Raw genomic sequence first — 17,317 nt, 5'->3', positions numbered from 1 at the left:
GGGCTTCCTTGCCTTGCTGTGAGTCTCAGGAGCGGGCGCTTAGGACCTGTGTCCCGGACTCAGCCACTCGGACAGGTTGGAGACCTCCTGTAGCCACAAGTCCTGCGGGAGCAGCGGAGGCGGTGGTGAGGGCCCGGCGGCGGTAGCTTAGGCCCGCACCCGCCCTGCGCTCCCTGCGGTACCTCCAGGCCGCCCGGAGGGCTCGCTGCGTCTGCCGCCTGAACTCCGCCGTGGGCCACTTGGGTCTGTGATCCTCTAGCAGTGAGGGAGGCCTCGGTAGGCTCGCAGTCGCGCGTGACGGATTCTGGCGGGCTCAGGTCCCTGGCTGGGCCCAGAGTTCGCGATTCTTCCCTGCCCTGGTTGGGGCCGCTCCTCTTGAGCCTCTTGTTTTCTGCTTGCCCGCTGGATTCTAGGAGAAAACAAGCCCATTTCATATTGCTCCCGATTATTTGTGCCAATGCTACGGAGACTGTTGGGGCAGGGGCATAGTTCTAATTTAACTCTCCCGCTCCATCTTTCCAGATGAAAACATTTCAGTGCCTGACCTTCCTTAGCGCGCCCACGATAGAGGGCATCTAACTTTCCACACAGACTGGGTGATATATATACCAAGTTACTCTCTGAAACCAAGCTTTCCTTCGGGCAATAAGCAACTCAGTCTCTGTCTGGAATTGTTCTAGGCAATTGCTACAGAGGCAGCTTTTTGTTGTTGATGTTTAGACAGACTCTCATGAAACTCAGGGGAGACTTAAACTGATCATCTTGCTTCTTCCAGCCAAGTGCTGGGATCAGACACTCATGAACATGCTGTAGCTCAGTGGTTTTCAACTGTGGGTTGCGTATCAGATGCTTACATTATGGTTCATAACAGTGGCAAAATTACAGTTAAGTAGCAATGAAAATAATTTTATGGTTGGGGACCACCACAACATGAGGCACTGTATTTAAAGGGTGGCAGCATCAGGAAGGTTGGAACCACCATTAGCTTATCTGTAATAACTTGCGACAGGAAGGAGGATCAAACTCAGGGTATTGATAGTCAAGACTCTCACTGAGCTACACCCCCAACCCCTCAGGGGCAAATTTACAGTCTTACCTTGGCAGGTTCCTCCTGAGCAGGGCCCTGGGGATATCAGTGAGTCACCTGTCTCTGGAAAAGCTAATGTGCTCATACTAAGTACAACGCACACCTTTCTCCTGTCACGCAGCTTTACAGTAGGGCTGCTACTGCTCCTCCAAGACCCTCAGTCCCCATGGCTGAAGTGGAATGGGATAGTTGGATCACTCCAGACCATGAATTTTATTTCTCTGGTTTCAGTCCAGGACTTACCCCAAAAGCTAGAGACTTACCTGCAGGGAACTCCAGACCAATATTCTTGTGCTGGTCTTTGGTGTTCTGGGCTGAAATCTTTTTCTCTGGAGTCAGGTGCTTTAACAATTAGAAAGTCCATGTGAATTTTCAGAAGTCTGTCTTAGTGAGACATGTGGTTTGGTTTATAGGGACGTTCTTCACCTGGAACTCCCTCATTCTAACTCATCAGTCTCTACTTGGCCTCCAACTTTCAAAGCACCCCCCTTCTGTCCCAGCATATCTCTCTGTTCTCCCCCGAACCTCGGGCTCTGAAGCATGGCACTATTCATCATTTTATGTGTTTATTTCCATCTTTCTACTCAAGATTTATTATGTATATCTGAGTACCTGTGTGAATTACATATCTACAAGAGAGGTGGTCAGATCCCCTGTAATTGGAGTTACACTTTTACAAGCTTCTTGGTGTGATTACTGGGAACCAAACCAATAGCAGCATGGCCCCTCTTACACACAGCCATTTCTCCAGTCCCTTTTTAGTTAGTCCTGGCTGTCTGGAACTCAGTATGTAATGTAGACCAGGCTGGGCTTGAACTTGCAGAGATATTCCTCACCTTGCCTCCTGAGTGCTAGGATTAAAGGCACACACCACAATGTCTGGCCATGTCTTATTTTAAAGTAAAAATCTTTGGGACAGGGTCTCATGTATCCCAGAGCTGACCTTTAATGTCTGACAATCTGTCCTCTTTATACATAGTTAGAATACATCTTCAAAAAAAATGAAAACAGTGCTTGCATTGCTCAAAAAGTGCATGAGAGCTGCAGGTGCACACTCCAGCACTACATAAACAGCATAGTAGCACACGTAATCCCATCACTCGGGAGAAGGAGGCAGAATGAGCAGGAGTTCAAGATCACCCTCAGCCACATAGGGGACTAAAGGCCATTTTCAGATACACAGTGAGACCCTGTCTCAAGCAGTAACCCCCTCCCCCTCCCCCTGTAATGTCTAAAGAACACCAGGGGGGAAGGGGAAAGTAAGACAATAGAAGGGGGCTTTGGGGGGAGGGAAGCTGGGTTATGTGCAGTTGAGCAGGCACAGTGCTTGTTTTCAGTGTAATGGAGACCTCTGGAGTCTGGTAGGAGGAGCATCCAGCACAGTGACTGTCCTTAAAAGCATGGAGTTGACACTTTCAAAGGGAAGTCTTACATAAGAACTACACCACAGTGCAGTGCATTCTACGATACACTGCTTTTCTTTTCCCCTTTAAGACAGTTTGACTATACAGCTCTGGCTGTCCTGGAACTCACTGTACATGTCAGGTTGGCCCGTCTCCCAAGTGCTGGGATTAAACGTGAGAGCTATCTGGCATCCTCATTACAAATTTTTGTTACAGAAGCTTTGCAGTTACAGTTATTGTCATTTCTGAGGGGATCCCACAGTCTCCCCCAAGATACCAAAACCTCAGAGGCACACACCTCTAAGTGTGCACCACCAGACCTGAGCTACACTGCTTATTAATAGAAGTTCCAACTTCTAAGTAATTACATTCTGAGGAACACACAGGGGCAAAGATCACCCTCAAAAAACAGTGCAGTTTCAGTTCACTCTGGCCTAGGAAAAAGTCTTGTGTAACAGACATGCCTTTTTCCTTTTAGAAACTGGTCTTAGAGGGGTGACCCACTTGGGATGGATAGCACTGTGAACTTTGCATACCTGTTGGTATCTCTCTGGCCCCCAGAGAGACAGCCCAGTCCTCAGGATACAACTCCTTGGATTTAACACTGTGGAGCATTCAATTCTCATCTGCACCCTAGGAAACCAAGCCTTTTCTTAGAGAACTGCCCATTTCTCCTTAAACTATAGATGGGTTAGTTCTATATCGGTTGAGTTGGCTAGTTACCATGGAAACAAAGTAAAAGAAAAAAAAGAATTTGACCTATTGCCTTGATCATGTAGTTTGTAGCTGAAGCCACTGGGTGGCACTATTGTGCCACCAATGAGTTAACAAAGTGGCAGCTAATCAATGGAATAATGACAGTGATCTATGCACTCTTGCCACTCAGTCCTACAAAGGCAAAATGTATCAGGCTTTAAAGCCCTGCCAGTTACTAGCCCTGTAACTTTAACCAGCCAGGTTTAAGTTTCACAGTTAACCTTATTTATAAGATGGAAGATGACCTAATTAGGAACATTTCTGTTGAGACTGAAATGGAAATACAGATTAGGTATTCTGTAAATACTCCTTTCTTTCAGCATCCTCCCTGGAGTTCACTAGTCATCTGCCATGTTAAGTGGGCTATGGGTGGCCCTGAGGCTATGAGCCACCACCAGAGCCAAAGGGTAACGAGGTCAGATAGATTCTTTCAGACACCACTGGGATGTCAGAGGGGTCCACCAAAGGATCTTCAGAAGCAGAAACACCTAGAAGCTGAGGGGTCTTCCTGGGTTCTAATGATGGCTCATGCTGTGCCCTCAAGATGTTCCTAGCTGGAGTGAATTGGACTGGACCCCTTCCAGTTTGTCCACACCCTAACACCAAGAGCCTGTGAATGTGAGATTAATTGGGAAGGGGTCTTTGCAGATATAATTAAGGATTCAGAGATAGGACCAGCCTGCAAGTAGGATGCAGGGTGGGCCCTCCTAAATCTGGGAAACAGTTGGGTAGGGAAAGGCTAGGTGAAGATGGGGTTAGAAACTGGAGTTATGTAAGCCACAAACTAGGAAAGCAGAGAGATGGAATGGATTTCCCCCCAGTGCATCGAAAGGAAACACAGGCTTGCTCATGCCTTGATTTTGAACTTCTAGACTCCAGAACTATGACAGAATGATGTTTTTAAGTCACTAAGTTCCTGGTAATACCTTACGGCATCTCTAGGAAACTAATACAGTGTTTATAAGCTTTGCTTGCTTGAGGTGAGGCCATTAGCTCTCCAACTGGGAGAAGACCAGTGAGGTTTTACAGTGAGGGCTGCACACAGGTATGACAGAGTTGTGGAGGGAGCCTTGACAGGCTCTGCCTTGGGGGCTGCTCTGCCTGAGCACCCACACCCTCCAATCAGGAGAAAGAGGTACAAAGGGGAGAACAAGTGCACACGCTGTCCTGAAGGTCCTGGTCTTTCAGAAAACATTTAAATTAGGAGGTGAGTGGACAGAGACAGTTGAGGGGCTGGAGAGACAGCGCAGCAGCTAAGAGTACTTGCAGCTCTAGGAGAGGGCAGGAGTTTGGTTTCCAGAGTCTCACAACCACCTGTAACTCCAGCTCCAAGAGGTCACATGTGAATCAATAGTTCATTCCCTCTGTAGCTGAACAGTATCATCGGATAGATGATCAACCTGCTTACCCACAAAGCTCTTGATACAAGATTGGAGTCCCAACAAATACACAAGGGAGACTATGAACACAAATGCACTAGTCTGTGTGATACAGTGGGGTAGCTAGGCCAGATAGGGGTGTGTGTGTGTGTGTGTGTGTGTGTGTGTGTGTGTGTGTGTGTGTGTAACACCCCCCCAAAGCCTGTCAAGGTGACTTCCAAAGGACTCTTATCCACCCCACTCCGTCTTGGAGATGGAGTTTCCTCATGTTGCCCAGGTTGGGCCTGGGCTAAATGATCTTCTACCTCAGCTGCCAGAGCTGGGGCTACAGGCCCACGCCACCATGCCCATTGGTCTTTCTGTTCCCAATACCTACGGTTTTTATTTGAATTTTCATACCATGACTAATGAGTGCATTTATTTGTGGGTTCTGGGTTCTGTATAAGCATTTTTGCTGAGTGTGTGCTCACTCACTGAATTTTAAGAGCTCTGTAAAGAACTTTAGCAGTGGCCTGTACTTATTTTTAAACTAGTTTCTTCCATAGATTCAGGGTTATGTGTCACAAGGGTATTTACTTTAGTAAATTACCCCTTTCATCATTTGTCAAATGTACTGCCAAATATGGCCTTCTGATGAGTAATTTAAAAAATATCAGATGTCACATTTTTAATCTCTGATACACACACACACACACACACACACACACACGCATGCCACACACACACACGTGCGTGCGTGTGTACCAATATATATTCTGAGGTTATTTTATATATAATTGGTTTTAGATTTTCAAGATCCTGTGTATCTTGGAACTCACTCTGTAGACCAGGCTAGCCTTGAACTCACAGACACTACCTGTGATAGTGGCATCTTATAGTTAAAAAAAAAAAAGGAAAAAAGCCTGAGACAAGCATTCTTGCTATGCAGCCCTGTCTGGTCTTGAATTCACCATGTACCTCAGGCTGCTTCGGACTCTTCATGCTCCTGCCTCACCCCTCTGAGTACTAGGGTCACAGCTGTGCACCACGCACGAATGCCTCTCTTTATTCTGGCTTACCTGGTTACACCTTTATTAACATGATCAATGTCCTAAACCTTTTAGTCTCCATGGTTTTTCCTTATTCTTATTTCCTGTTAATTTCCACTTGGCCCTTCAGTGCCTCATTTCCTGTTTGTCATCCTGCTCTTCTCGTCTGTGAGAGCTTTGCAGGCATGGCTGTTGTGCTGAGACTGTCCTTCTCTCTGGGCAATGAGCGTTAGCTTCAGCCCACACATTCTGATAATTTGCATTTCATTTAATTAAATTGTTTCTGACTTCTCTTTTAACTTCATGCTTTACCTCATTTTCCAACTACTACAGAACCTCTCAGAGATTTCTTGTCACTAGTCTTGTTTTAGTAATTAATGTGGTCAAAATATTCTTCAGAAGCCCAATGGGTAAAGCGTTTGTCACCAAACCTGAGAGCCTTAGTTCCTTATCTTGAGCCCACCTGGTAGGGGAGGACAGACTCCTGCTGGTTGTCCCTCTGAGTTCTACATATGACTACAGCAAGTGTCACAGGTGAACGTCAACACACACCATGTACTTCAGAGCAAGATGACTCACCGAGTGAAAGCATTTGCCAGTCCTCACTACCCAAGTTCGAGCCCTGGAACACACACGGGGGGATGAGGAACAGCTCCTACCAAGCTGTCCCCTGACCTCCACACAAGTAGATGAAATTAACATTTTAAATATAAATGTGTATGTTTATAAAATAAGTTTACATTGAGAGATATCTAATGTCTGGGAATATAGTCTGTTCTGATACTAAGATATCCAATGGCTAGAATATGCACTGTTCTGATATAGAAATATCTAATGGTTGGATATGCTCTATCCTGCTGAATGTATCATGTGTGTATGAAAGGAACTGTATCCTTTACATGGTTGGACAAAGTGTTTTCATGAACATCATGAGATCAAATTGATTGATAGCACTGTTAAAAACTTGTAAAGACTTACTGACTTCCTGTCTAGCCATCCTATCAATTATTGAGAGAATGGACAGTCTCTGGGTTATGATGGTTTAGCGTGGATTCTTGGCTCCACAATGGTGGAGAAGTACATTCAAATTATCTTTGTGGGTTCCCCCTCCTTTTTTGTTTTAGTTTTCAAGACAAGGTTTCTCTGTGTAGCCATGGCTGTCCTGAAACTTGCTTTGTAAACCAGGCTGGCTTCAAACTCAAGAGATCTGCCTGCCACCTCTGGGAGTAAAGGCATGCTCCTACCCTGCCTGGCTTCCCCTTACCCCCCACTTTCAGAATAGCATTCAGTATAGCCCACGAACTGTTGGATACAATTGGCTTTTGTGTTTAGATAGTTTTTCCAAGATAGAAGCTATTGTGTCTGAACACATTTAAGCTAGGCTAGGCTATGATATTCAGTTACCTAAGTGTATTAAGTGGATTTTAGTTATGATTTTAAATTGTGATGGGTCACTGATGTGTCTCGTGACCAACTGATTTTGTTAGTATGAAATGAGCCTCTCTATTTGTATTGTGTATTAATGTGTGTGTGGTGTGTGAGTGTGAGCACATGTATGTTGGAGGATGGACGACTACCCTGTGGGGTCAGTTTTCTCTTTCCACACACGCAGGGTCTCTTTTGCCTTCTGCTGTGCTGTGTACTACTCAAGGCTGATATGCAAGCTCCTACCTGATTCTTCTGTCTTTACCTCTCATCTTGCCACAGAAGTGCTGAGATTAAAGATACCCACTACCACATATGTCTTTTTACATGGGCTCTAAGAACCAAACTCAGGTCTCCAACCTTTCTCAGCAAGAACCTTCACCCCGGAGCCATCTCGCTGGCCCGGAAATGACCCCATAGTATTTTTCCACATAATATTTTTCACTCTAAAATCTACTTGTCTGATGCTGATATCACCAGTCTAGTTCTAGTTTGAATTAATATGGTGCATATTTTCCTGTGTGTACATGTGCATGAGAGCATATACGCCTGTGTGTGTATGTGTGTGTGTGTGTGTGTGTGTGTGTGTATGTAGACCAGCAAATGTGTTCCTCTATTATTCTCCACCTTATTTTTATCATCACCATCATCACCACCATCACCATCATCGTCATCTCTCACTGAACCTGAAGTTTGTCCTTTCAGTTAGAATACCTGACCAGGAAGTCCCTGGGGACTTCTGTGTCTGCCTCGGCAGTGAGGCTGCAGACATACAACTGCACCCATTTTTTTATGTGAGTGATGGGAATCACAATTCAGAGCCAGCTAGGTCGTGCTGGTGGTGGCGCAAGCCTTTAATCGCAGCACTTGGGAGGCAGAGACAGAGGCAGGTAGATCTCTTGAGTTCAAGACCAGCCTGGTCTACACAGCAAGTTCCAGGAGAGCCAGGGCTACAGAGAAACTGTCCTGAAAATGAACAAACAGACAACAAACAAACACCCCACAAAAAACAGAATTCAGATCCTAATGCAGTAAGCACTTTATCCACCGAGCATCTCTCCAGCTTGTCTTGTCTTTTCTTTGTTTTCGTGCTGAAATGAGATTCTATTCCAGAACCCAAGGCTCTCAGTTAAAGTAGGATTCTTTCACACTGTACAGTAACTTCTCAATTCCAATTTCATTCTAATTGTTTATTTTGTAATAGTGCATGTTGTGCATCATCACGTATGTGCAGTGCTTATGGAGGCCAGAAGAGGGTGTCAGATCCCTTGGAACTGGAGTGACAGACAGTTGTGAGGCACCAAGTGGTTGCTGGGAATCGAACCCAGGTTCTTTGCAAGATCAGCCATTGCCCTTAACCAGTGACGATTCTCTCCAGTTCCCTTTTTATCTAGTTTCTGTCTCTTTGGCCTCACACAAGCTGGACAAGCACTCTATTGTTGAGCTACAGCCTGGGCTTCTCCCTTTTCCTTTGTTTGAGAAGTATCACTATAGCTCAGTCAGGTCTTGAACTTGAGTTTTCCTCCCTCAGCTTGAGTGTAGCTGGGCACCAACCACTATGCCCAGCTGTCTTTCTTTTATTTGGTATCTGGGTTGCTGAGATCAAATACCTTTAATAGAATAATTTGCATGGCAGAGTTGAAATAGATCACCTTTAGGGAGCTGGAGAGATAGCTCAGTGGTTAACAGCTAGTGTTGCCTTTGTAGAGGATCAGATTTGATTCCCAGCATCCACATGGAGGGTCACAACCATCTGTAACTCCAGTTTCAGAGGATCTGAAGCTGTCTTCTAGCCTCTGTGGGCACAGAATGCATGTAGTGTACAGAGGATAAAGATAAGTCTTAAAAATAACAACTATATTATTGTTATAATTCATGACATCTGCATTTTACTATTGCTGGTGTAGAACGCATTTGACTCTCACAGGAGCTAAGAACCTCACCTCTCCCCTCTCTCTTGCTTCCTTTCTCATTAGATGCCAGCGTCATGCTGTCCAGGTTCTCTAACTACCAGAGTTTTGAGCCAAATAAGGTACCCATTCTCACATATTTTGTCATAGCAATGCCAAACGGACTTAAGTAGTTCCCCTGGGCTTGCAGCCCCATTGTTTATAGGCAGACCTCTAAGCCTTGCCTGGATTCCCTCTCCTTGTCTGATGACCCGAACACTTTCTCTAGACAGTATTTTGGGGTAATCATTTTGTTTGATAAAAAAAAGTTTTGAACCATTGGTACACCTTTAATCCCAGCACTCCAGAAGCAGAGTCAGACAGAGATCTCTATGAATCATAAACCAGCCTGGTCTACATGAGAATTCCAGGCCAGCCAAGACTATAGAGTAAGACCCTGTTCTTAAGGAAATACATGTTTTGTTTTACATTTCTCAGAAATGGTTATTCCATTTACGCTAATGTTAAATCCCACCTTGATTTCTCACTCCCCCTCCCTTTCTCTTAGAAACAGTGGTGTAATGATTTAAGTCTCACTGTTTATTAGACCCATGCTTTAGTTTTTAAAAAAGTCAAGAGAACCAGAGCAAGGCATATGGCTCATGCCTTTAATCCTAGCACTCAGGAGACAGAGGCAAGCAGATGTTTGAGTTCATGACAGCATTGGCTATGAAGGAAAAAAACTGTTGTGAAAAGTCCAAAAGGGAGGGAGGAAAGGAGAGTGAGCCAGAGAGGGGGGGCGGAGGGGGGGGGAAGCCAGAGAGGGGGTGCAGAGAGGGAGGGAGCCAGAGAGGGGGGTGCAGAGAGGGAGGGGGAGCCAGAGAGGGGTGCAGAGGAGGAGGGGCCAGAGAGGGGGTGCAGAGGAGGGGGGAGAGAGGGGAGCAGAGGGAGGGGGAGCCAGAGGGGTGCAGAGAGGGAGGGAGCAGAGAGGTGGTGCAGAGAGGGGGTGCAGAGAGGGGAGGGGAGCCAGAGAGGGGGTGCAGAGAGGGAGGGGAGCCAGGGGGGGGGTGCAGAGGGGGGGGGGAGCCAGAGAGGGGGGTGCAGAGGGGGGGGAGCCAGAGGGGGTGCAGGGGGGGGAGCCAGAGGGGGGGGTGCAGAGGGGAGGGGGAGCCAGAGGGGGTGCAGAGGGGGGCCAGAGGGGGGAGGGGGCCAGAGGGGGTGCAGAGGGGGGGGGGAGCCAGAGGGGGGTGCAGAGGGGAGGGGAGCCAGAGGGGGGGTGCAGAGGGGGGGAGCAGAGGGGGTGCAGAGAGGGGAGGGGAGCCAGAGAGGGGTGCAGAGGGGAGGGAGCCAGAGGGGGTGCAGAGGGGAGGGAGCCAGAGGGGGGGTGCAGAGAGGGAGGGAGCCAGAGAGGGGCAGAGGGGAGGGGGAGCCAGAGGGGGGTGCAGAGAGGGGGGAGCCAGAGAGGGGGTGCAGAGAGGGGGGAGCAGAGGGGGTGCAGAGAGGGGAGGGGGGGAGCCAGAGAGGGGGGTGCAGAGAGGAGGGAGCCAGAGAGGGGGTGCAGAGGGGGGGGAGCCAGAGGGGGGTGCAGAGGGGGGAGCCAGAGAGGGGGTGCAGAGAGGGGGAGCAGAGAGGGGTGCAGAGAGGGGAGGGAGCCAGAGAGGGGGGTGCAGAGAGGAGGGGAGCCAGAGGGGGTGCAGAGGGGGAGGGAGCCAGAGAGGGGGTACAGAGGGGGGGGATCCAGAGGGGGTGCAGAGAGGAGGGGAGCCAGAGGGGGTGCAGAGAGGGGGGGGGCAGAGAGGGGGTGCAGAGAGGGAGGGGAGCCAGAGAGGGGGTGCAGAGAGGGAGGGGAGCCAGAGAGGGGGTGCAGAGAGGGAGGGGGGCCAGAGAGGCGGTACAGAGTGGGAGGGAGCCAGAGGGGGGGTGCAGAGGGGAGGGAGCCAGAGAGGGGGTGCAGAGGGGAGCCAGGGGGGGTGCCAGAGGGGGGGGAGCCAGAGAGGGGGAGCCAGGAGGGGTGCAGAGGGGAGGGGAGCCAGAGGGGGGCAGAGAGGGGGGGTGCAGAGAGGGGTGCAGAGCAGAGAGGGGGTGCAGAGGGAGGGCCAGAGGGGGGTGCAGAGAGGGGGGGAGCCAGAGGGGCAGAGAGGGAGGGAGCCAGAGGGGGTGCAGAGAGGGGGGAGCCAGAGGGGGTGCAGAGAGGGAGGGGAGCCAGAGGGGGTGCAGAGAGGGGGGAGCCAGAGAGGGGTGCAGAGAGGAGGGGAGCAGAGAGGGGGCAGAGGGAGGGGACAGAGAGGTGGGCTTCAGTTGGACAGTTTCCTGTCAGCTACACCTGGGTCTGAAGATACACAGCATGTTCTAGCTAGGTCTCCCTCTTAGGACACCGCCACCAAAGGTGCTAAAGTTCTCTCTCCTCCTTGAGAGTAAAAACTTCAATGGACAGCTCTGGACCTCCAGCACCCTGAAGGCAAACTACTAAAGGTAGATTTTATTAGACATAAACTTTGCAACAGTAATTTTACAGACACATTGTTATTATTTTACTGATGTAGAACCCCAAACTCAGAACTGTTAAATCTAGTCAGCAATGACTCAGTGGCAGGGATGGAACCCCGTGTCTTGCCATCCGTCTACACGGCACTCGGCTCTGTGCTGCTTCTCTAGCATAGGCCTCCCTGCTGAAAGGCCAGCCATAGAGCTGAAGCTTTTGTGCTCATCCACCCTGAATTAAGGGTTCCCACACCAAAATGCGGGAATTCCTGGAAAACACTAATATTATCATTACACTTACCTGCTCTGTGTCGCATGAGCAGTGGTTCAGAAATTGGTGCTGGGTGATATCATAAAATATTCTGTGCAGTTTGGCACTAAATTCCTGTGTGTCAACTGCCTACAATAGGTGAAAAAAACAGGAGGTGCTGAACTCAATGGAAACCGAAGGAGAAATGCTGCAGAGGTAAGAAATGTGAATTCTTCACTGTATTCAGTTATGTCTCTGGGAGCTTGTGAGACAGAGAAGGGCCTGAGATAGATACTTGGTATATGAAATCTATGTCTTCCCACCTAAGCAAGATTCTTCTACCAAGATCTTTGTCTACAGCAGATGAATACTGCAGAGGTCCCTCTGTCTCATGACTGGGTTGAAAAGATTCTCTTCCTTGAGATGACTGAGAAAGCAGTCACTCCATTGAGCCAGTGAGGTGGAGGAAGAGGCAGGCAATGCCAGACAAGCCTTCTGGAGGGAAGAGAACCAGAGAGCATAGGCTACATCCAGGGAAAGTGGGCTCAGCCCTCGAGGCCTAGTACAGAACGGTGGGTATCAGGTAAAGGGCAGGGGACCAGCTAAAACCATGCGCTGATTTAGAGGAAGGTCTGTCTTTAGGTGTGTGTTGGCGCAGTTTGTAAGCTGTGCGTGTGCAGGTTCCTGGAGGCATTAATCCCCTGAGCGGATTGTGAGAGCTACTTGACGTGGGTTCATGGAACTAAACGTGGGTCCTCAGAAACAGCAGTAAATTCTCTTACAACAGCTCAGCCATTTCTCCAGCTCCAACATATTAATTTTATAGATGAGAAATTGAAATTCAAAAAGAAGTGACCCACTCAAGATCAGGTAGTACAAAAGCCAGGCCACATCTTCCTATCCCATCATGCACATGCACAAAGGTGAAGACCAGACTTATAAAGGCGAGGTTTTTGTGCTATTTAAGCACTGTTTTCTAGGAAACAATTTTAGACAATACAAGATGTCACATAAAGTATTAATTGGAGTACTATTTGCATACAGCAGTAAGTTACCAAGGTAAATGCCCAAAATTAGGAGAATGAATTACTAAATTAGACTAAGTAATAAAGTACACTATTTATTAACAAAAGCAAATTCTATCCTTGTTGAAATTGGTAAAATTCCATTTCATATACAAAAAATATAATTCCCTGGTTTCGACTATATAATATGAGATGTGAAAACTGGTTACCATATGACTACTATAAAATTATAGTAGTAGAAATTAGTATTTAAGTTTTTTTATGTGACATATTATCTTTTAAGGAAAAAGTACATAAAGATGAAGCAACAGCCAGACACGGGAGGCAGAGACAAGTGGTGCTCTGTGAGCTCCAGACCAGCTTCCCCTATACAGAGTTCCAGAACATGGAAGTATTGTCTCAGGAAAAAAAGGAAAAAGAAAAGAGAGAGCAACAAACAGGGAATCTGTGATCTACTGGCAATGTCTGTAGTCTACTGGCAATCCCACTGGTTGCCATATGACTCCAAAGGAGGAATGGAGACTAACATGCACTGAGAACCCATCATGCATAACCTGTTTTCACAGCCTTGGTCTCTTCAGCCACCACAATACATGTTCATGGACTAAGAGGTGTACAAATGCTACACATGTATTTGTGACAGTTTTGGATATCTGAGATTAGATGGTTAATGTTAACTGTCATCTTGACAACATTTAGAATCACCAGTTGATGATTATTTCACCACATTAACTGATGTGAGAAGACCCTTCTTAACTGTGGGTGGAACTGGTCTCTGGGCAGATCATGAACTGTCTAAAATGGAGGATGGAGCAGTGCGCTGGCACGAATGTGTACATTCATTGTTCTGTGTCTTAGAATTCTATTGCTGTGGTAAAACACCATGATCAAAAGCAACTTGTGGAGGAAAGGGTTTATTTCATTTCTCAAATCTCAGGTGATAGTCCATCATTGAGAGAAGCCAGGGCAGGAGCTCAAGGCAGGGATCTGAAGGCAGAAACTGAGGCAGAAGCCACATGGCTCGTTCAGTTGGCTATTTATATACCAGGGCCACCTGCCCAAGAATAGTGCCATCCTACGACGTCAACCATTAATCTAGAAGATACCCCACAGGCTAGCCTGCTAAGCTGACCACTTCTCAATTGAGGGTACCTTCTCTCTAGTGACTCTGACTTCTGTCAAGCTGACCAAACACTAGTGAGCATACTCTGTTATTATGACTACAAATGCAACATGATCAGCTGCTTCAAACTCTTGCTGTTCTGACTCTCCTGATGAATTGAGTGGAAATAAACCCTTCTCCCTTAAGTTGCTTTTGTCGGAATATTTTTCACACAACAATATTAGAACCCAAGATCACATGCCAGCACAGGTAAGTTCTGGTAAGGGCCCTCTTCAGCATCTTTTCCAATCTTTTTCTGTGTCCTCATATTACAGAAGGGTCAAGGCTTTCTCTGGAGACACATTTTGTTCTAATTTACTGTTTTGTTTTGTTTTGTTTGTTTTTTGGGTTTTTTGTTTTTTTTTTAGCTGGGGACCGAACCCAGGGCCTGCACTTGCCAGGCAAGCGCTCTACCACTGAGCTAAATCCCCAACCCCTACTGAGTGGGTTCTTGACAGTATAGGACAGCACAATCTGTGCAAGTCTGTTTTCTCTGTCCATCGTGTAGCTACCAACGGTCACAGTCAGGTTGTCAGCAACTCTACCTGCTATTATCTTAGCAGCTCATGAGGCCACTTAATTAGGAACTAATCCTTTGTGGGATATTCTCCAGAGAAGACTGCTCAGATATGGGTTCAAGCCAATAAAAAGCCATTATTAGCCAGCTGGTGACTGCCTGGGGTTCAGGACCCCAGTGTAGTCCATGCCTTTCTCTGGGTGAATAAAAAAAATGAGGTCCTGAGTTGACATACTTCAGTTAACAAGAGCAGTTAGCCAGAAGCAGAACTACAGATGCAAAAAACCAAGATTAATACATTAAGAGACTTTCCCAGAGCTATGGACTTTGATGGATTAGGTCTTTGTTTTAGTTTTGGCAGGTGGTGCTGTCTATGTGCTGAGTTTTGTAGCCTGAATGGTGCTGCATCATGGAACCAGTTGTGCTAAGGTCTTAGACCCTGCTCAGGTCTGGGACCCTGATACAACCCTATTCGTCTCATCTCTCAGAGAACGGAACAGCCAGATGAAGAGTGCAACCTAACACTCTTAAAGGTTACCTTTAGGGCACACACACTTAATCCCAGCACTTGTGATGCAGAGGCAGGAAAATATCTGTGAGTTCAAGACCAGCCTGGTCTCTATAGTGAGTTCCAGGACAGGTGAGGACTACATAGAGAGATCACCCCTCTCCTCTCCCTCTCCCTCCCCTTCCCCCCCCGTTGTGTGTTTGTGTGTGTGTGTGTGTGTGTGTGTGTGTGTGTGTGTGTGTGTGTGTGTGTGTTTTTATGGGCTCCAGGGTACCTCGCCTTTACCTGAGATATCTTGGCAGCTCCAAAAACCTACAAGTATCTTGAACCTGGTATTGTAGCCAAGAACACAATTTTGAGGGCTAGGATTTCAACATACAATGTTGGGAATGATACAAACATTCAGACTGTGGTATATGTTCAGCCCCCAACCTATGAGGACCTCATATTTTCCCTCAACCTTTAAACAAGTTTCAGAGAAGTTAAATATAGGCCTAATTCCTTATAGCAAGTAAACAAGTCCACAACTGCCCCCAACTCTGATTCCAATTTATGTCCTTCACTCCATTTTGTCACATAAACATGGTGCTGCATCTGCTCACTTATTTTTAGTTTATTTGTCACCATGGGATAGAGAGGCTTTCTTCAAGGAACTGGGAATCACAGATTTAATTCTAGTTCTCTCTCAGAAAGTTGTGTATGTAACCTAAAGAAAGTGTAACTCTTAAGTAACTTTTCTCATTTATAAAAATTATATATATATATATGTATGTATATATATTGTTATTCTTCAACAAATCTTTTCCGTTTTTCTGAGACAGGGTTTCTCTGTGTAGCCTTGGCTGTCCTGGAACTCACTCTGTAGACCAGGCTGGCCTTGAACTCTTGATCTGCTTGCCTCTGCCTCCCCAGTGCTGGGGCTAAGGGCTTGTGCCACTACACCCAGCTCATTGCATATGGGTGCTTTGCTTGCACAAATGTCTGTGAACCACAAGCATGCTTGGTGCCTTGAGAGGTCAGAAGAAGGTGTCAGATCCCTGGAACTGGAGTTACAAATGGTAATTAGCTGCCACGTGGGAGCTGGGCATTGAACTTCTGGGAGAGCAATTCTTAACTGCTGAGCCACCTCTCTAGCCCCAACAAATACTTCTGAAAACACTCAAACCTGGTACTAAGTAGGCTCACACTGGAAGTGTCCAGCACTGTGTGTTATGCTGGAAGCCTGTTACAGAGCAAGCGCCGCTTAGCTTCACCTGTTGACCCCACCCCCATCTTCTAACCTCGAGAGCCTGGAGGCATGTCTTCCTGAAGCTGCTGCTTGTGCTTCCAGTCAGCACACTCATGATGGAAGTCACAGCCACAGACAGGGAGGCCTGCAGTCTCTGGTGAGTCTGGAGTAAGGGGAAACTATATTAGTCACCAAGTACTGGCTCTGAGGATGCCAAAGGCTGAAGACTCTCATCAAGGCCGAGCTCAACAGTGCCACCCACCACCAATAGTAATAATAAGTAATAAGTAATAATACGTAGTAAGATAATGACACGACAGTGATTTCTGTTGTTTTACAACTCAAAACACTCTCCTCTTTCAAAGAGATGGCGTAACAACACACATACTAAGACAGACAGTAAGCACTGGGCAAGGACTGGGATGTAGCTCAGTTGATAGAGGGCTCGCCTAGCGTTCATGAGGCCCTGGGCTCAAGCCCCAGCACAGTAAACCAGGTGTGCAGCACATGGCTGTAATCCCAGAACCCTGGAGGCAGGAGGATCAGAAAGAAGGTCAAGGTCATTCTCCACTAAGATTATGAAGCTTAGACCATGTCAGTCTGTGTCTCGAACAAACAAGACAATAACACATATTTGCACTGGATACGGCTCACAGTTATGAGCAAGGACTGCTCTTGCAGAGGGTCAGTTAAGCATCTCTCAGGCAACTCACAGCCACTTGGCTCCAGCGGCCTCTATGAGTACCTGCACACACAAGCACATCATTAACAATACTGTAATGGCACAAGCTATTTAGGAAAGATGATGGCAAGCGAGTGAGTTTTCTAAGATGGCCCACCAGTTTGCGTGGCTGTGATGGAGGCACTCTGGTGGGGCACAGCCCCAGAGACTTCGTCCCAGGACTGCTTCTCGCTACTGATGTGCTTCCTCAGGCTGTCTTTGCCATAGTCCTCATTTACTTGGCTTGGTGTGAGTGGACACCGGGAGACCCTCACTGCCTAGAGCCTGGTGTGGTTACTTCCTGGGTGACGCCCACCCTATTGGGCAAATTTCCTGCAGATCGACATGAAGATGGACTTTCATGGACTAATGCTGTTTAGATGAATTGGTGACTTTATAGAACTCCTGATCTGAGTCAAATAATTTTAGGAAGAAAGTTAAAGGAGATGGTTTTAATT

General features: G+C 47.2%; 1 protein-coding gene across 1 annotated transcript in view; it reads right to left on the bottom strand.

Moving 5' to 3' along the window:
• Positions 1–33: 33 nt before the first annotated feature.
• Positions 34–17,317, bottom strand: part of C2H11orf80 (chromosome 2 C11orf80 homolog) — a 75,606-nt gene continuing 58,322 nt past the window's right edge. The window contains 4 exon segments of the mRNA XM_032891232.1: positions 34–409; positions 1,351–1,429; positions 11,750–11,848; positions 16,191–16,301. Of these exon segments, the coding sequence (XP_032747123.1) occupies positions 60–409; positions 1,351–1,429; positions 11,750–11,848; positions 16,191–16,301 (639 nt within the window). The 3' untranslated portion in view covers positions 34–59.

This window comes from Rattus rattus, chromosome 2, assembly GCF_011064425.1.
Source record: "Rattus rattus isolate New Zealand chromosome 2, Rrattus_CSIRO_v1, whole genome shotgun sequence".
Classification (NCBI taxonomy): domain Eukaryota; kingdom Metazoa; phylum Chordata; class Mammalia; order Rodentia; family Muridae; genus Rattus; species Rattus rattus.
The sequence above is the reverse complement of the archived record's forward strand: the minus strand, read 5'-3'. Positions and strand labels throughout refer to the sequence as shown.